Here is a 21143-nt window from a genome sequence, read left to right as displayed (position 1 = left end):
ATGACAGGGCTGTTTTAAGAACAGTGCCTCAGTTTTTACCGAAGGTGGTATCTACCTTCCATTTAAATCAGGAGATAGTTCTACCTGTGTTTCAACCCCCAGAGGGTCCCTAAGAAAAGGGACAAGTTGAGAACTTTGGATGTTGTGCGTGCCTTACGCATATATGTGGACAGAGTGAAGAGTGTCAGGAAGACTGACACATTGTTGGTATTGTATGACGTACACAAAATTGGTTGGCCTGCATCTAAGCAGACTATTGCTAGGTGGTTGCGGTCTGTGATAGCCTTTGCATACACCAAAGTGGGTAGACCAGTACCGGCCAAAATAAATGCGCATACCACCAGGTCAGTTGCCACCTCTTGGGCAGTTCGACATGGGGCCACAGCTGAGCAGGTTTGCAGAGCTGCCACTTGGTCATCTGTTCACACATTTGCCAAATTCTATAGATTCCATGAGTTCGCGTCGGAGGACGCATCATTCGGGCGAGCAGTGCTGAGAGCTGCAGACCTGAGCGTACCCTCCCAAAGGACCGGCTCTGGAACGTCCCAGTGTTGAGCTGTGTCACCAGGACCATTGAAAGAGAAAAAGGGATTTTTGTAAGAACTTACCGTTCGAATCCCTTTCTCTGATATGGTCCTGGTGACACAGCGATCCCTCCCTTACGCTCAGTAAGTATGCCAGAAGTTTCATGATGTTCATGTTAAAATGGTTAAAAGTTAACAGTTTTCTGTTATAAAATGTGCATATAATATGTGCAGGCGTTTGTACTGAGTTAATGTATTCCAGTGGCTTTGAAAGATTGAACTGAAGAGTCCAGGGATGCAGTAGGGGAGGAGCCTACCCTCTAAAACTTTAGGATAGGTGCCTGGCTCCTTCGGACCCTCCTACATCCCAGTGTTGAGCTGTGTCACCAGGACCATATCAGAGAAAGGGATTCGAACGGTAAGTTCTTACAAAAATCCCTTTTTTATATGTTTTGAAAGTAATCCATAAGAAACTTTTGGCCTAGGGATGGCACAAAAAAATGTCTGATATTCCAGGGTGCCATGATTCCAAAAAGTTTGAGAACCCCTGGTTTAGTTAATAAGATTTTTGTCTGATAGTTCTCATATATTATATATATATATATATATATATATATATATATATATAGATACAGAAGTACCAACACACTCACCATTCCTAGGAATGGGGTGCAAACAGCACCCACATCCAGGGGCGTAACTAGATATTCCTAGGCCCCATAGCAAAGGTTTTTAAGGGCCCCCTATTTAGCAACTGATGGTAATAAATGTATGTAAAACATATTACTTAGACAGTAAAGATGGGCCCCCTTCTGCTCTGGGCCCCATAGCAGCTGCACTCCTTGCACCTATGGTAGTTACGCCCCTGCCCACATCCCAGGGTGGGGTGCGGTGGCCTGTGACCACACTCTAGTAAATACAAACACAGGGGACCCAGCACTCACTACAACAAACTAACTCACCTTAACATTCAAATAATCAATAAATAAATAATGGGGTTTTAGTTCATGAATTGACCAATGCATTTAAGCTTGCAGCCCATCGCCAAGGGACCCCATTTCACTGCAAGTCCTACACTAGCAACTGGTTTTCTTGGGAACCTGGTACCTGCTTACACATCATAGCTAAAATGAACATGTGTTTTTTTTCCTGGGTTAATGCTCAACTGCCAAGTAACATATGGCTTTTATAAGGTGAGACAATCCCAAACACAGCACCTGAATTAGTATTAAAGGGGCAGCTGTAACAGGTTTCAGGTAAATTAGCTTATCTAGGGTGCATGAGAAAGCTATGATCACAGTAACAGAGGTTAATTAAAAATCAACCCAAATATATAGATACAGAAGTACCAACACACTCGCCATTCCTAGGAATGGGGTGCAAACAGCACCCACATCCCAGGGTGGGGTGCAGTGGCCTGTGACCACACACTCTAGTAAATACAAACACAGGGGACCCAGCACTCACTACAACAAACTAACTCACCTTAACATTCAAATAATCAATCAATAAATAATGGGGTTTTAGTTCATGAATTGATCAATGCATTTAAGCTTGCAGCCCATCGCCAAGGGACCCCATTTCACTGCAAGTCCTACACTAGCAACTGGTTTTCTTGGGAACCTGGTACCTGCTTACACATCATAGCTAAAATGAACATGTGTTTTTTTTCCTGGGTTAATGCTCAACTGCCAAGTAACATATGGCTTTTATAAGGTGAGACAATCCCAAACGGGTTGGGATCATTTGGTCTATTGCATTATGGTAGAAAGTCATTAGGTCGAATCCATTAGGTCGACATGCTAAAAGGTCGACATGATTCTAGGTCGACATGGGAAAAGGTCGACATGATTCTAGGTCGAAAGGTCATTAGTTCGACAGGTCATTAGTTCGACAAGGTCATTAGTTCGACATTGTCTATGTCGACATTCACAAGGTCGACATGGGGTTTTTCACTGTTTTTTTACCTGAATGTCAACACAGTCGACATGGACACAGTTTAAAGTGCACTGCATCGCATCGCTCGCTGCGCTCGCTATGCGTCGGGCACGGTGCCTCGCTACGCTCGGCACACTTTTTTATTCTCCCACCACGCCCTAGTGGATGGTAGGGCATGAAATACCGCCTGTCGGCACATGTTGGCTCAAAAAACTGTGAAAAACTCCATGTCGACCTTGTGAATGTCGACATAGACAATGTCGAACTAATGACCTTGTCGAACTAATGACCTGTCGAACTAATGACCTTTCGAACTAGAATCATGTCGACCTTTTCCCATGTCGACCTAGAGTCATGTCGACCTTTTAGCATGTCGACCTAATGGATTCGACCTAATGACTTTCTACCATAATGCAGTAGACCAAATGACCGCATCCCTCCCAAACACAGCACCTGAATTAGTATTAAAGGGGCAGCTGTAACAGGTTTCAGGTAAATTAGCTTATCTAGGGTGCATGAGAAAGCTATGATCACAGTAACAGAGGTTAATTAAAAATCAACCCAAATATATAGATACAGAAGTACCAACACACTCGCCATTCCTAGGAATGGGGTGCAAACAGCACCCACATCCCAGGGTGGGGTGCAGTGGCCTGTGACCACACACTCTAGTAAATACAAACACAGGGGACCCAGCACTCACTACAACAAACTAACTCACCTTAACATTCAAATAATCAATCAATAAATAATGGGGTTTTAGTTCATGAATTGATCAATGCATTTAAGCTTGCAGCCCATCGCCAAGGGACCCTATTTCACTGCAAGTCCTACACTAGCAACTGGTTTTCTTGGGAACCTGGTACCTGCTTACACATCATAGCTAACTCACCTTAACATAGTCGAAACACGTTAGGCGTGGCTTGTTCCTGCTGACGGAGTGACGTCCTTTCTTCCACTTGTGGTCCTGTTGTTCCTGTTCGTCTGCGGCGAGGCTCCGGCATCTTGGTCCAAAGATCTTCTGGTCTGCAGCTGAGCGGCGGCGTCTTGTGTTTATCGGAGAGGGCTATGGTGACCGTGTTTTCTACCAGGCTGGCAAGCATAGTATTTTAAACCTCAATGTACGTGAGCCTTATTGTGCAGTAAAATTGTCTTTAATATATGCTCATTGGTGCGTCTCTTCTCTGACTTTTTTTGCAAATATATATATATTGCATATCTCTTATCCAAAATGCTTGGCACCAGAAGAATTTTGGATAACAGATTAATCCGTATTTCAGAATATTTTTACCCGTATATACTCGAGTATAAGTCGACCCGAATATAAGCCGAGGCACCTAATTTTACAACAAAAAGCTGGGAAAACTTATTGACTCAAGTGGGACCCTCACTCGAGTATAAGCCGAGGCGGGCTTTTTCAGCATAAAAACTGTTCTGAAAAAGTAGGCTTATACTCGAGTATATATGGTATATTTCAATGATGTATCTTGAGGTATCTTTCATTTATGTTGTACAAACACATCAACACATGAAATACACACAAATCAATTTTATTTGTGCATAAAACAAGTTTTCAAAACATGAAAGAGATTTTGTGTACTATCTAAGATACTGAATTTAAATGGCAAGCAATCATTACCTTGCACATGTAGTACTAGTTACATATAATGTCCTCAGTAGTGCTGTTACATATCATGTCTATGTCTGGTGGGTAACTATATATTAAATAGGTATATATAGTATTTGTATACCAGATAAAAATTGTTAAACAGTTAATATATTCTGTAACTCCCCAGTGTCTTATCTGAAGCACAGTTGTATATTTATTTATGTGTGTACATACAATATATATCTCACAGATACTTTAATATACTGATTGACACCTTGTTATAATTACAAGATGCTCATAAGTGTTTCAGATTATATAGATGTCTACAGGGGCGGATCCAGGATAAAATGACAGGGGGGGCACCATGATAAAAGAGGGTTTAGGTGGGGGAGGGCCAGTGTTAGTGGTGCCAGTGTACATGCTAAGAGAGCGGCAGAGAGAGGGTGGCAATGGGATTAAAAATAGGCCCTGGCATTTAAAGTACGCAGGCCCACCATTGTAACAAAAGTGAAGGATGTAGTTGTGCACGCGCCGAAGGCGCGCTCTGGAAAAGGGGGTGTGGCCACTCAACAGAGGTGTGTCCTTGAGTGTAGTGTACAACACCATATACAACTTCTACACATTATGCAACAAAATACTAGACCCCATTATACTTGCCCCTTACACATGATGCCAAATGGAATGAGCCAAAATTCAAACAAGGCCACATTGATTGTGTCAAAATTCACATAATGCCAAATGGATTGAGCCAAAATTCACATAATGCCAAATGGATTGAGCCAAAATTCACATAATGCCACACGGATTGTGCCAAATTCATAAGATGCCATATGGATTGAGCCAAAATTCACATAATGCCACATGGATTGAGCCAAAATTCACATAATGCCACACGGATTGAGCCAAAATTCACATAATGCCACACAGATTAAGACAAAATTCACAATACGCTTCATAAACAGGGACATTGTCCACCAAAGGCGCGCATTAAACATTTACACCATAATGTCCATTGCACGTTAAGTTACACGGCATGGTGTCCATTATGTATTATGCCAAACACAATAATGCCTATTAAAAATTATGCTACATACAGTAAGTGCTGCTTATCTACATGCTCATTGCCAAGGGTTCCATGCTCATTGCCAGAGGTTCCATGTGGGATTACATGCTTATTGCCAACGGGGAATACATGCTCGTGGTAAATGGGGGACAGCCGCCACCAGGCAGAAGCGATAGCCACTGACAGTGGCAGAGCGTGGCTGTATTCCGAGCATTGCAGGTCCCAGCTATTTGAAATAATACCCATTTCCCACCAGAAAATGCATTCCCAGGTTGGCCCCTTTTACACCAGCCTAGTCCCTGCATTTTCTGGTGTGAGGGGGAGAGAAAACCACCCCTCCCCCCCTTTAACCAGTTATCTCATTTAACCGGCTATATCTTCGGAACCAACTGACCCATTTACATGAGACCAGTATCATATTGATTTGTGTGGGCTTTGAATGATTTTGGTCCAGTGAAACTGGAACGTTTGGTTCCAGAGTAATCTGCCCTCAAAGAATATGAACAGCCATGAAATTACATTTCAAAAATAAAAAAAATCGATTTACACGCAATATCTCTGGAACCGATTGACCGATATGGACCAGCCAGGTATCATATTGAAGGCCCAGCGATTTGAAATTGAATGACATCAACCACAAGCTCCTGTGATGCCAGGGGGGGAACTGGCAGCCGTCGTAACTGGGTGGGGGTCGGAATTGACGGGTCCCATATTATCCTATGGGGAAAAATGTTACAGCTTTACCAGGTGATATCTCCGGTTCCCGGGGGGCTAGAGACATGGGGCTGGGCTCGTTGGAAAACTCTGGTCCTCATCTACAAAATAAATGACAGGGGGGGCACATGCCCAGGTGCCCTCCCCCCCTGAATCTGCCACTGGATGTCTCACTCTTTCAATATGAGATTAATTGTATATACTTTATTAAAAGGAATTTATATCAAGTTCAGTGCACTGCCTGCCCGCCTTTCCTTATTTTAGCACACGTTTATCACCTTTGTCATTTTTAATTTTCGCAGTTTTATTTATGATGATAAGTTATTTTAATGAGCTACTAGGTGCACCACACACATGAGAAACCTTTCCTTGCTATATTCTTTCTGGCAATCCTATTGTCTAGCAAACCTCCACATTAATATTGTCTATAATATTATTGGGTCGGGGGTCTTTTTTCCAATACGGAGTGCCCTGTACGATTGGCACCATCCACCCTCTTGCTGGATTCAGAGTTGGCCACCTCTGTTCATCCACTTGTAAATGTAGCCATCACTATCTGCTTTATTAATAGACCTATACATGGTGCAAAAGATTAATCTGAAAGAAGATCGATCTCTGCATTCACTCAAGTCGACATCAGCTTTTCAATTGTCCAATTTGCTCCCGGGCACACCCATTCAGCCCATTCAGAGCAGACACTGTTAATAAAATACCCAAATCAGTCTGCAAAATGGACTTTAATGCAACTCTGAAACAGTTCTAGATTATCTGTATAGTTAATGCTTATATTATACCAGGCTTGTAGAAAGTGGGGGCGCTTGACAGAGCTGGCTCACTAAGCAGATGCTATAAACAGGGCAGTCAATCCTGTATATATACACACACCAGTGAGACTTCAAAAAGAGGAACGCTCGGACTGTTATAATAGGTGATTGGATTGTCTTGACAATATATTATTTTTTCAAATATTCGTATCAGAAATTGTGCGCACTTAATAAGATCACATAATATAATATAAAAACAATTGCACTTTGAAATAAGCTCCTTCTTGGCTATAGGCATTGTCTGTTCCAAGAGCGCCTTTGTTAAAGTCCAGACAATGGGCCTATTTCAGTACCGCTCGCTAAGCAGAGGTCATTTGCACAACCCCCGCGCCGACGACGAATCCCCTTGGTAACATGCGAGGGGATGTACGTGAACTCATCCCCTCACATGCGACAGAAGGGGGGAGAAATCATTCCATGGTTGCTGACTATCGAATGATTTCTCTCCCCTTCGGAAATAAAAGTCAGTCCTAACTGACTTTTATTTCCATCGGAGATGGTCATTAGGTCAACACAAGCATTAGGATGATATGAGGGAGGTCCACAGTCAAAATGTCGACATGGGGTTTTTCACTTTTTTTTTGTCCCCACTGTCGACATGGACACTGAAACATAACACCGCGCCCCTTGCTGCACTCGGCACACTATTTTATTCTGCCACCACGCCTTAGTGGATAGCAGGGCATGAAATACCGCCTATTGGCACATGTCGGCTCAAAAAAAACCCCTTAAAACCCCATGTCGACCTTTTGACTGTCGACCTTCCCCATGTCGACCCAATGCTTGTGTCAACCTAATGACCCTGTTGACCTAACCCATGTCAACCTTCCTGCACGTCGACTTTCAGTCAAGTCGACCTTCATGCATGTTGACCTAGTGATGTCGACCTAGTGACCATATCCTGTGTTAAGTGCATGCACTATCGCAACTAACAGGTCATTTATCTTTTTCTTCCTGCTACATTCATATTTCGTTTTTTCTGTGCAGCACCCATATATTAATAAATACTTAAAGTAAATATCGGTGTTGACATCAATTCGAATATGGACATTTCTGTGTGCAGATATACCCCCTTGCTCTTTCAAAGAAACTATTAGGCAAGTTTTGTACCAAGATCTTCACAAGACAATAGTTTGTGCTAAAATTGGTTCAAGATACTAGAACACCATCCATAATTTCCAGACCTAGTACTGTGTGACTTGATTATTTTCCCCTAATGTGTACTCAAGAGAACCCATTTTGTATCAGTTGGTTTCACATTGCAAAAACCTGCTTTCAAATCGTTTTTGTAAACGTTTTTTTAAATGGGTCAAAAGCCAGGTAAACCCCTTTCATATTGCATGTTGTAAAGGTATAGTGCAGTTTCACTACCATTTTTGTACCTTCAGATTCAACCCGTTTCACCCATAGAAAGCCATACAATGTAATTTTAAATGTTTTTTTCCTGCTTGTGGGCGGGGATAATGTGTGGTTATCATTTGTAGCAAATACCGTTTCTGAGCTGTTCAGACTGCATCCTGCTTTTAACTCATTTCAAAATACCGGTATTTTGTAACCGGTAAATTGATTGTGGAGCTTTCATATTGCAGCTGGTACCGTTTTAAAGCAGTCAAAAATCGGCAATATGCCGTGTCAAAACTGCAATGTGAAAGGGGCTTTACTGAGTTAAAGAGGAAAACAATGGAGTTGTTGAGATACTGTAGCTGACAGATGAGAACCAGGCAGCCAAGCAGATGGCTGAGAGGTGGAGCTGCTCAGCCATCTCCTGGCTCTCTGTCTGCCATATGGCTAAGCAATGGTGGTAGGTTAGGCTGTTATCCTTGTCCAGTCTATCAGTCCAGCCCAGCTTAACATGCAATGGGTTTGATCCTATTAATTAGTTTCAGCCCGAACTCACTGAAATTTGCTCGCCTCTCTAAGGGGCAGCAAGCACTTTTCTGCAAATTCAGGATGCCATAAAGTGTGTCCAGTGCCACGATGAGTTGCTCCTGTGAATTTATCGCAGCTAATTGGATCGACCCCAATTACTTCTTTCGGTACTTGTTTCCTAGCACGGCCACAATCGCGGGCATCGCGGGTCATTTATAATGGTCTGCGATGCCCGCGATTTCCCATTGAAATGCATTGAAAAAGTCAAAATCGCGTCGGTCGCATTGCATGCGGCCAAAAAGAGCATGTGATGGTACTGACGCGATGCCCGCGATTTCCCATAGGGAACAATGTAAAATGCCACAATTTAGCCCAAATCAACATAGGGAACAATGTTAAATGGCCCTGAGACCCCAAAATACCCCCTGAACTGTGAAATGGCCCCCCCAAAAATTGTTAACGCCACCCCACGATTAGTGTGAACCCGAAGCGTGGCGAGCGCAGCGAGCCCACGAGGGCACGCGGTACGCATCCTCCGACCTTTTCATACCCCCACTATCCACGTCGGCGTGGAGTTGAGAATAGAAAGTGTGGCGAGCGCAGCAAGCCACCAAGCCCGAAGCGTGGCGAGTGCAGCGAGCCCCACAAGGGGACGCGGATCCCTGTGAAGGCCGCAAGGGGACGCGGATACCTCGCTGCGCTCGCCACTCTTTCTATTCTCAACTCCACGCCGACGTGGATAGTGGGGGTATGAAAAGGTCGGAGGACGCGTACCGCCACCCCTCGCGGGCTCGCTGCGCTCGCCACGCTTCGGGTTCACGTTGATCGCGGGGTGGCGTTAACAATTTTTGGGGGGCCATTTCACTGTTCAGGGGTTTTTTTTTTGGTGTCTCTGGGCCATTTAACATTGTTCCCTATGTTGATTTGGGTAAATTGAGCCATTTTCCATTGTTCCCTATGGGAAATCGCGGGCATCGCGTCGGTCACATCGCATGCGATTTTTTTGGCCGCATGCGATGCGACCGACGCGATTTTTGCGATGCCCGAGATCCTAATCGTTGTGGCCGTGCTAGGAAACAAGTACCCTTCTTTCAGCAGCCAGTTGTGGCAATAACTGTTCTTTTCTTTTTTGGTTAATATTGCATTCTTAATAAATAAATTAGGTACTTATGTATTATCTGGGCTCCCATGTTAAATGCACCCCATTTTATTCATACCCCTACTATCCAACTACGCATGGAGTTGATTTTATATAGTGTGGCGAGCGTAGCGAGCCACCGTGCCCGAAGCGTGGCGAGCGCAGCGAGCCCCGCAAGGGGACACGGTCTCATAAGAAAAATGGGAGCCCAGATATTACATAAGTACCATAAATTATTTTAAAATCAAGGTACTTGTGTAGTTTCACGGCGCCCGATATATCAAATGCGATATCGGCTGATATATCGATGCAATCCAAAGTGATTTTTTACCTGTTCATAACCCCACTATCCACTGTGCATGGAGTTGATTTTATATAGTGTGGCGAGCCCAGTAATCCGCGTCCCCTCACGGGGCTCGCCACGCTTCGGACTCGGTGGCTCGCTGCGCTCGCCACTCTATATAAAATCAACTCCATGCGTAGTGGATAGTGGGGTTATGAACAGGTACAAAATTGCATAGGATTGCATCGATATATCGGCCGATATCGCTTCCGATATTGGGCGCCGTGAAATTACACAAATACCAAAATAAATAGGGTGACATTGTGTCTACAGACGGACATGACCATGATCTGTTATGGTAGACAATCTCCTGGGAACCACTATACAACAATAACAATTTGTGAAGATGGTGCTTTTGTAGTGATCTCAACTCCCTTTATCCTATTCTTCTCTTATTTTGTGTCAGCGAATTCCTTATAACTTCTGAGATGAGATCTCATGTACAGTATCCCAATATTTATTAAACATTTATCTCTTTCATCGCCATTAACATTGATCACATGGACTTTTCATGTATGTGGTTTCTGTATTGTATTTGGAGATTTAAGCAATACAATTTACTGCTAGTTTCACGAGTAACAAATATACATGTTACAATTACATTAATAACTGTATCAATCTCTTGATCAAAATGATAGTAAACTGTTAATCATTATTTGTTTCCCAGCTATTTTTATTTATTTGTTACCTCTTCTTTCACCCCTGCATTAGACACTACAAGAAAATCAGCACCAGATGACAGCTAGGTTGAGCAGTGCAGAAGAATTATCACACAAACAAGAATGCATATTACAGAGTCTAAGAGAGACACTCCAGAGCAGAGACCATGAGGTAAGTCCTCATTACGGGATGCAGTAAAATCCCGGCGGTCGGGATCCCGGCGTTCAGAATCCCAACGCCGGAATCCTGACCGCCGAAATCCCGACACTTTCTCCCTCCGTGGGTGTCCACGACACCCCTGGAGGGAGAATAAATTAGCGTGCCGAGCGTAGCGAGGCAACGGGCCCGCTGCGTGGCGATCCACGTCCCCCCCTTGTCGGGATTTCGGCGGTCGGGATTCCGGCGTCGGGATTTTGAACGCCGGGATCCCGACCGCCGGGATTTCATACTGAATCCCTCATTACAAGTTGTTTTCTTTTAGCTTTGTACAACTTTTATTTATTTATTAAAAGTTTCTTATATATTGCACACACATATTCCGCAGCACTTTTTCAGAGAACATTTGTACATTCACATCAGTCCCTGCCCCAGTGGAGCTTACAATCTATATTCCCTACCACATGTACACATGGGATACGGTCATTGGGTCACTAGTATGTTGCTTGACAGTCATTAGGTCGACACCATTAGGTCTACATGCATTTAGGTTGACACGAGTCTAGTTCGACATGGGTTATGTCGACAGGGTAATTAGGTTATCAGGTTCATTAGGTCGACGTGGGTTAGGTCAACAGTCATAAGGTCTACATGGGGTTTTTTTACATTTTTTTTGAGCTGGCATGTGCCGACAGGCGGTATTTCATGCCCTACTATCCACTAGGGCGTTGTGGGAGAATAAAATAGTGTGCCAAGCGTCACGAGGCACCGTACCCAAAGCATGGCGAGTGCAGAGAACCATGCGAGGGGACGCAGTGTTTAGTTTCAGGTGTCCATGTCAACTATGTAGACATTCGGGACCAAAAAATCGTGAAAAACCCCATGTCCACCTTTTGACTGTACACCTAACCCCATGTCGACCTAATGACTCTGTCGACCTAAACTCGTGTCGGCCTTTCTGCATGTCAAGCTAGACTCGTGTCGATCTAAATGCATGTTGACCTAATGGTGTCGACTTATTGACTGTCGACCAACATGCTGGTAACCTAATGATCCATACCTGTACACACATACACATTAATTCTAGGGTTAATTTGTTGGAAGCCAGCTAACCTACCAGTATATTTTTGGATTGTGGGAGGAAACCAGGGTACCTGGAGTAAACCCATGCAAGTATGGGGAGAATATACAAACTCTGCACAGTTAGGGCCATGGTGGGAATCAAACCTATGATCTCAGTACTGTGAGGCAGTAATGCTAACCTTTACACCATCCATGCTGCCCAACTTATACAATGTGGATGTCACACTGGGTAAAAAGCTGATTTAGAAATAAATATGACAATTATTTAATGTGGACTTTGTCATTCTAAGTATGAATAATTTCTTCCTCCTCGGGTAACTGGTACGTGAAAGTTGGCATGCAGTTTATCTTCACCATCCCACCACTTGGTTGTTTGTTTCTGATCTAGACTTTATTTTTACAAAAATAAATAAATAAAATAACACTTTAGGGTACCTAAAGTGTAATTTTATTTATTTATTTTTTGTAAAAAATGAAGTGGTTAGGGAGGAGCTTCACGTGATTGGGATGGAGACTAGCCATATTAGTGCTTCCTCAGGTCCTTCCTTTGGTCCTGAGCTACAGTAGGATTATGGGCAAGGCTCACTGAACCCATGACACTATCATTTTTCTTTTTTGTTTTGTAAATAAAGTTGGTTGTATATTAACTTTCTTGAGGCTGATCACAAGATGCAAATCTGAATATTTATCATACAATAAGTCAGTGGACTCCAATCTTTTTTGGGGCGTGAACTATTCAAGACAAAATAAACCGCCTGAAGAGCTACTAAAATAAACAAAATAAAAAAATCTGTATAATAATTGAAAAATGCCCTTTACACATTATGCCACATACCGCAATGCCCCAGACACAATATGCCACACACTGCAATGTCCAATATGCTGCATACAAACCTCCCAACACTGGAGGTAGAGCATAAGGGACATCTGTGTGACCTACTATCGTGGTACTCCTGCAAGGCCACATCCAACATTTTTTCCGCTATGGGGTCATGGCTGCAAGGTCCTGCCTTTCTGAGTAGACGCTGTGCCATTTATATACATACCACCAGCAGTGCTAGTAACACAATGCCCGCCCGATTGTGGTGCCATTCTAAATAATACTCTGTCGGTACTGTGGTTGCGCACCAAAAAATGGGTGTAGCCACATGCCACATGTGTGCAGTGCCAGATATACATATGCCCAAATAGTGCCAGATACACATATGCTCCCACGGTGCCAGATACACATATGCCGCCACAGTGCCAGATACACATATGCCCTCATGGTGTCAGATACACATATGCCCCCACAGTGCCAGATACACATATGCCCCCATGGTGTCAGATACACATATGCCCCCATGGTGTCAGATACACATATACCCTCATGGTGTCAGATATACATATGCCCCCACAGTGCCAGATACACATATGTCCCCACAGTGCCAGATACACATATGTCCCCACAGTACCAGATACACAATGCCCCAACGGTGCCAGAAACACAAATGCCCTCACGGTGCCAGATACACATATGCCCCCACTGTGACAGATATGCCCCTGCTGTGCCAGATATGCCCCCACTATGCCATATATGCCCCCACAGTGCCAACAGCAGCACAACTCATTGTTGCTCCTGCTGCTGCTGGGTGGAGGAGAGTCTAGTGTCCCCCTGCTGGCTAGCCTGGTTGTCTTGTTCTGTCCTGTCTGTCTCCTCCGTGGCATCGCCTCCTCCTCCACTGCTTCCCTTCACATTGCAAATCAAAGCTCGCGGGCTGGCTCCTGATTGGCTGCCGGCCTGCGAGTTCTGATTGGCTGACGGCCCAGTCACAGGGCAGCAGCCACAGGGCAGCAGCCAACGACAGCACAGCAGCAGGTGGCAGTGAGCCGGGTGATGACATTCTCCGTGCTGACTCCTGGGCCCCGAGGTCATAGTGCGGCAGGCAGACTTGCTCTGTGCTGAGAGACATGCAGGCGCTATGTGCCTCCTCTCTACTTTGCAGTGGTCGAGCCACACGGATCGCCACCGCGAGCTACTGGTAGCTTGCAAGCGATGGGTTGGTGACCACAGCAATAAGTTATTTGTTTCTATTTATGTGTGAATATCTTTCTTGTCACTTTGTAGGGTTTGGAACTGTACCAGATAATAGATGATCACAATAATACCATTGCTAAACTGCAGGATATGCTATTGAAAAGTCAGAGTGAGCAATTGCAGGTAAGTGGTTGAAGTGTTGACACTTTAGAAATTAAAACTACACACACACACACACACACACGTAGAGTTTGAACTGCAAACGTGTCAGAATAAAAATTATTGTAGATTTAAAATTATTGTAGATTTAAAAAAATTTACACAAAAAATATCATTATTTTGCTGAACTTACAGTAAACTGTGAGAATGAAGGGACAAAAACTCTGGTACAGGTAACGTCTCCTATTTCCAAAAATCTGATATTGGAAATCCATACTTTTTTTAGAGCTACAAACTTGGTTTCATGCCAATATATATATATATATATATATATATATATATATATATATATATATATATATATATATATGTATGTATGTATATACCGATTATATTGCACTCACAGTTTCGTTGTTTTCATTCATGGGGTGCTCCCATATCCCACCGATACTTCCGTGGTACTTCCAGACAATAGTAATCCAGAGCACTCAACACATTGCAGATAAAAAAAATATTTATTTGTATCCATCATCACATAGATGCTAGTGCCAACGTTTCGGGCCTGTGTAGGGACTAGTCATGGCTCTGTTCACATCTCCTGCACCAAACAGCATCTGACAACTACCCACCTTTCCACCACATTTATAGCACCAGTATACATAATCAATTTCACCTGTGGTAATCTCATTAGTGGCCTGCGCTCCTCTCTAGTATCTTTATTCTACAAACCAGGGTGTACAAATCTAATACAGTGATAGTAAATGCTTACCGCTAACTCCAGGTACCATCCGGAGTCTCCTGTAACACCTATATTGCTCAATATCACTAATCGCGGCACTGCGTTCCACCGCGACGCCATGATGCATCCACTGATGAAGATATTAAAACGTTGATCTAAGCAGGTGTTTGTCTCCTTTATTTTAAAGTCGCCGGAGTGCCGCCCTACCACCACGAAACATATTGGAGACTTGCATTGTCTGCCAAGGGAAGGCACCTGGTGCTGCTACCTCTACACTGAGCCGTGGAGTGCCGGCCATTCTACAACATATATATATATATATACACTTGGGTCATCTCTCCAAAATATCTAATTTTGGTATGCAAATATTCCAAAATACAAAAAAAAACCTAAATCCAAAATAGTTCTGTTCTCAGGCATTTTTGATATGGGAACCTCAACCTGTACATCTTTTTCTGAGAAATGTATTTCATGCAAGTGCTTTCAAAGAGCATTGCAAGAGCATTTACTCACCTGTAGTACCTTTTGGTGCTTGCCTGTGATAATGCCAATCAGTGAGCATATACAATGTATTGATCCTTTGAAACCTGTTTCCAGCAATGACTGAATAGAGCAACATTAGTAGAACTGAGGACCGTTTATACATTTTTCAGATGTTGATGGTATTTACAGACAAGTAATTAAGTCATTCACAAATAAAGAATTGCTCATAAGTGCTACATTTGATAGATTATGGGATATGAATAATATATATACTGTATATATTGTTTTAGTCTTTTCAGGTAATGCCAACACAGTTGCAGTTGTTGGACCTACAGAACACGTTATTCTCTACCCAAATGGAACTTCAGAAAAAACAGATGGAACTGCGGCAGAAGGAGCGTCAGCTCACTGATGCTAAAAGATCTCAGAGGCTGCTTGAGGTTGACCTATTAGAAGGACAGCAGCAGAAGGAAACCACATGGAAACATAACCAGGTTTGCATATTTACTAAAGATCTTTTTCTCTTCAAGCAATATTTGACATATATTACTATTGCACTCTCATTTCTTAGAATACCATCAGCTTTGAAACAACACTCTTTAATAGATATGTACCTTAGAGTTTATTGACATTTGCTGTATGACTATATTCTTGTAAACTCATAATACATGCCTAGTCATTCCCTTAAGTCTCTTATGGGGCTCTTTAAATTGGTATGTCTTACCTGTATTTACTATGTGAATGAGCTGAAAAAATGCACCTGCCTGGATGGATATCATGACAGTTTAAACAGTGAAATGATGTTCATGCAATAAAAAAAAACACATAGAGTACAAACAGGAAAAGACCTATGTGTATATACGCCTGGGAAATGTGCGTTGTTAGGGGCAGCTGCAAGTATTGGATGCACTAGGCATTGGCTTTTTGCAAACGCCCACTGACTGGGTTTTTGTTTGTTGTAGATTTCCATACTATATGTAAATATGCATCGCAACAGGGACATTTGCAAATATTTCCTAGGTCTCCAGGATCTGCATTTGGGTTCACTACACTGTAAATGATAATGCCACATCCAACTTTAGTTTGGTTGGATGTGGCATTAAAAAAAATAATCTAACCTTAACTGTAACCCCTAGTGCCTAACCCTAGTACATACTGTCAGGATTCTGACTGGATGGTGCTGGCCGCATTCTGACTGTTGGAATTTCACCTCCTGAGATCCTGAGCGCATACTTCAATAATAAACCAGAATTGCTACATTGTTTTATTGCTCTTTTGTGAGCAGACACAGAGTGAATTTACTCAAACTGCACAGAACATACTGGCATAAGGATAGGGATCACTGGCATAATGCTGCAGTGATCCCCATGTATGTCAGTTTTATTGTATCACCCTATTTTCTAGTACATGCAACTTATTATTTTGAGCACTCCCATAATTACCTGTAGTGTGCAGTATGTGTACTATTCCATGGATACAATTAATTTGTAGTTAGCTCTAAATGATTCAAACATGTTAACCAGGCTCTGCTCAAAGTTTATTAAAAATTATTTCATAATTCATTTCATTTCTTTAATGCAAAACATTTACTATAAATGATTATTCTGCAACATGATTTTATTCCACATACACCATATACATATTCTATATATTTTCTGACAAAAGGTTGTTTGTAATTGATATACATGGTAATTATTATCCCGTGTAATGTGTGCTTTGTCAGGAGCTGCATGGAGCATTGCACAATCTGCAGAGAGAACTGCATGAGAAAAATCAACACCTTAAGAAATTAGAAGAAGAGAAATGTACAAAGCTACTAGCTCAGGAGCACAGCATCCAGAGATTAAAGCAAGCAGTGTCCCAGAAAGAGCAGATGTTGCAAGTAAGTGACGCGCATGTCTTTTATCTTTTACAGCAATAAGCTGTCACAATAAGCATGTCCACCATCATTCAAAAATTTAATTTCCAAAGTAAAGTTTTATTCTTAGATGATTGTAAGATAGGTGACAACCAAAATATTCTTTTTTTTTTTTATATATATATATATTAATGTACCTTTTTCAAATGTGTCCTAGTGGCAGTCTTTCAGGGTGGAATCGGGACATCTGTCAGAATGAACTTAGGTCTACAGTCATTAGGTCGACCCCACTAGGTCGACTGGCAGGAAGGTCGACCTGACTTAAGGTCGACATGGGCCAAGGTCGACATGACAAGGTCGAATTTGCATAAAGGTCGACATGAGGAAGGTCGACTGGTCATAAGGTCGACATGGGTTTTTCACTGTTTTTTGATCCGAATGTCAACACAGTCGACATGGACACAGTTGGCAATGAGAATCGGACCCTCGCATCGCTTGCTTCGCTCGCCATGCTTCGGGCACGCTGCCTCGCTGCGCTTGGCACACTATTTTATTCTCCCACCACGCCCTAGTTGATGGTAGGGCATGAAATACCGCCTGTCGGCACATGTCGGCTCAAAAAACAGTGAAAAATCCATGTCGACCTTATGACCAGTCAACCTTTCTCATGTCGACCTTTATGCAAATTCGACCTTAAGTCATGTCGACCTTGGCCCATGTCGACCTTAAGTCAGGTCGACCTTCCTGCCAGTCGACCTAGTGGGGTCGACCTAATGACTGTAGACCTAAGTTCATTATAATAGATGACCGCATCCCTTCAGGGTGTGGGGTCCCAAACTATTGAACTGACGTTCTACAGTAAATGTGTGAACATATATATAATCACAGAATAGGATTCTTCTCCTGACATTCATGTTCTGGGCTGGGAAATTATTTTAATAAACTCTCTGTGGGAAGAAAGGATGAGTAGTATTTCTTTAACTGTAGGGGTCCTGGTGACAATTGGGGATATGGGTTTATATAATAGGAAATCAGTTTTAATAATAACAAATCATTTTGTGTTTATGTCTTTATTTAAACACTTATCATGTCGCCATGCTTAAGGACATGTATCCAGTAAAGTAATCAATGTATGCTTTTCTCCTAGGAGTACATGGAAGTCTTACATTGTCAAGAGAGCTTAGAAAAAATCCAATTTGGTAATGAACACATGTTGGAGAAACTGCGGCAGAGAATCAAAGAAAGAGACGCTGCTTTAGAGGTAAATAACTGAAACATTATAAAACAGAACTATGGTTTCATGGTTTCGTATTGCACATAATTTTGAATTTACATGGAGAATAGCAAAAAAAAGGTTTGAGTTAATTGAATTGAATTTCACTTTAAATATGTAGCTCACCTCGTGATTAATATAACACTATGTATAGGCAAAACTTGCTGTAAATATTACAGGTGACCTCTGGGCCGATTTAGGAGAATATATATCTTTTATTGATTGTTGTTCACCACTATATAGTGACGAGGGCTTTACTGTAAGGTGTGAATTTATGGCAACCACTGCAATTCACTTTATTCAGCTGTACTAAGTAATACTGGATGGATTGTTCCCTCCTTTACTGCTATCTGTACCAATAACCTAGATAATGTTCATTCTGGCTTCAATGGTAACATGTATATCCTGTGGCAGAGATGTGGTCATAATGGGGCTGGGTAATGTTTTGTGGGTGTATCTTGTGTGTTTTCATATTTCTCAGGCTCCAACCCCACGCTCCTGCAGGTGATGCTTAGTTATACGCAAGCCAGTGGCATCTCGACTTGTGGCTGGAGGGACATTACTTGGTGGCAATGGGGTGATTCAAGACTGATCTGTTACTTAAGTATAGGGCTAGTGCACATGTGCACTGATTGTGGTGACAGGTGTCAAAGCAGGTATACTGTACAGCTAAGTTCAGTTTGTCAGGATAGAAAGGCAAATATACTTTTTTACTTCCACTCATGCAATGCTGGAGGACGTACAGCAGATTGCGCTTATGTTTGCATCACGTCCAGTAGGCCTGTGAGCTTGTTTATAAATACTATAGAAAATTGCACTTTTTTCAGTGAAATATTGAATCAGAATACTGACACTTCTGTTCCATAAAACAGCAGGCAGTAGACGATAAATTCTGTGCTCTGGAGGAGAAAGAAAAGGACATTCAGCAGCTAAAAATGGTTATCCGTGAAAGAGAGCATGACTTGGAGCAGCTGAGTAACGTTCTTTCCGGGAATGAGGAGACAATAAATGTATGTTCTTTTTTATAGCATGTGTAATATACACTTGGATGTGACATTCATTTTATTTTTTAATGTTGATATGGTACTTGTGTATTATCACGGCGCCCAAGTTTCTTACGTATGGCACCGTAGGAAAATCACATCGCATTGCATGGGCCATTATAACGGCCGTGCGATGCAATGCGATGCGATTTTCCTATGTTATTTATTTACTGCTCTCTTAGCCCCAGGGAATCGCATCGCATTGCATTGCATCGCATTGCATTGCATCACACCTGTACAATGCCATTAGGTGTACAATGCCATTAGGTATATAATAAGGACATACAATGAGGTTTTATGCACCCCCCACTATCCACGCCACCTTGAAGCATGGCGAGGGCAGACGGAACGCGTCCTCCGACCTTTTCATACCCCTACTATCCACGTCGGCGCGGAGTCTATGTTATATAGTGTGGCGAGCGCAGCGAGGGGATGCGGATTACTTTACATGTATTCCGCGTCCCCTCTTGGGGCTCGCTGTGCTCGCCACGCTTCGGGCTCGGTGGCTCGCTGCGCTCGCCACACTATATAAAATCAACTCCACACCGACGTGGATAGTAGGGGTATGAAAAGGTTGGAGGACGCGTACCGCTGCCGCTCGCCACCCTTTGGGGTGCCGTGGATAGTGGGGGGGGGGTGCCTAAAACCTCATTGTATGTCATTATTGTATACCTAGTGGCATTGTACACCCTATACAATATACATAAAAGAGCACTGAATAAATTGCATAGGAAAATCGCATCGCATCGGCACTTACAATGGCACATGAGATGCGATTTTCCTATGCACAATAGCCCACTAAGCAAATAGCTTAGTGGGCCCCATGATAATACACAAGTATTGCTCTGAACAACCTGGATCTACTGGGAAATTATCCAGATTGGACAATTTATGCAGCAACTTTAGCAAGGAGCCCTTTTCCACCCCAAAACCTTCCGGTACAACTGGTAACTATATCTTGGTGTAATATTCTTGTGGAGCTCATATTTTATACCCTTTGTTTATAACATTGTTATTTAACATTCCGCACATATTCATTGTATCATGAGAATTCTCATTAATCGTATATTTTAATATAATATGATTTATTAAATATATATATATATATATATATAAAAAATCTTTTGTGGTAGTGTACATTCCTTCAGTAGAAACCTAGCACTGTACATCCATATCTCAGTTCCAGGAGATATGGCCAATCTGTCTACTAATAATAAATAAGCTGAAATAATGAGTAAAGATTGGGCAACAAAATAAAATCTAGACACATTTCTACGCAATTTTATATGATAATGGTCTTTCTGACTTCCTGGGGGAGCTATATGAAGCAGTGGAGAAGTTACCCATGGCAACCAATCAGCTATGAGGTAACAGTTCTCAAGCGCATTCTATACAATTATACATACTGTAGCAGCTGATTGGTTGCCATGGGCAACTTCTGAACCTGCTCAATTCTCCACTCTTTACACTGCTTCATACATTTCTGCCTCTGTCACTTACTGAACACAAGCTGAAGTTCTTAAAAACAACAATTTGTTTAGATTAACTCCAATTCTTCTTGTATTTGTTAAGTCAATCACTTGTTTAAGTTAAAAATAGTTTCTCAAAATTTCTACGACACTGAAGAAGACTTATAAAGGGTACACACGG

The 21143-nt window shown here is 42.4% G+C and overlaps 1 protein-coding gene across 6 annotated transcripts in view; it reads left to right on the top strand.

Moving 5' to 3' along the window:
* Positions 1-21143, top strand: part of PDE4DIP (phosphodiesterase 4D interacting protein) — a 222056-nt gene that overhangs the window by 52717 nt on the left and 148196 nt on the right. For all 6 annotated transcript variants that reach the window (XM_083156692.1, XM_083156693.1, XM_083156690.1 and 3 more), the window contains 6 exons: positions 10734-10853; positions 14029-14121; positions 15610-15813; positions 17043-17201; positions 18325-18438; positions 19323-19460. In XM_083156692.1, coding sequence (XP_083012818.1) covers positions 10734-10853; positions 14029-14121; positions 15610-15813; positions 17043-17201; positions 18325-18438; positions 19323-19460 — 828 coding nt within the window. The remainder of the gene's footprint in view (positions 1-10733; positions 10854-14028; positions 14122-15609; positions 15814-17042; positions 17202-18324; positions 18439-19322; positions 19461-21143) is intronic.

Source organism: Crinia signifera, chromosome 8 (genome assembly GCF_055691185.1).
Source record: "Crinia signifera chromosome 8, ASM5569118v1, whole genome shotgun sequence".
Lineage (NCBI taxonomy): Eukaryota > Metazoa > Chordata > Amphibia > Anura > Myobatrachidae > Crinia > Crinia signifera.
This window is presented reverse-complemented; position numbering and strand designations above follow the sequence as displayed.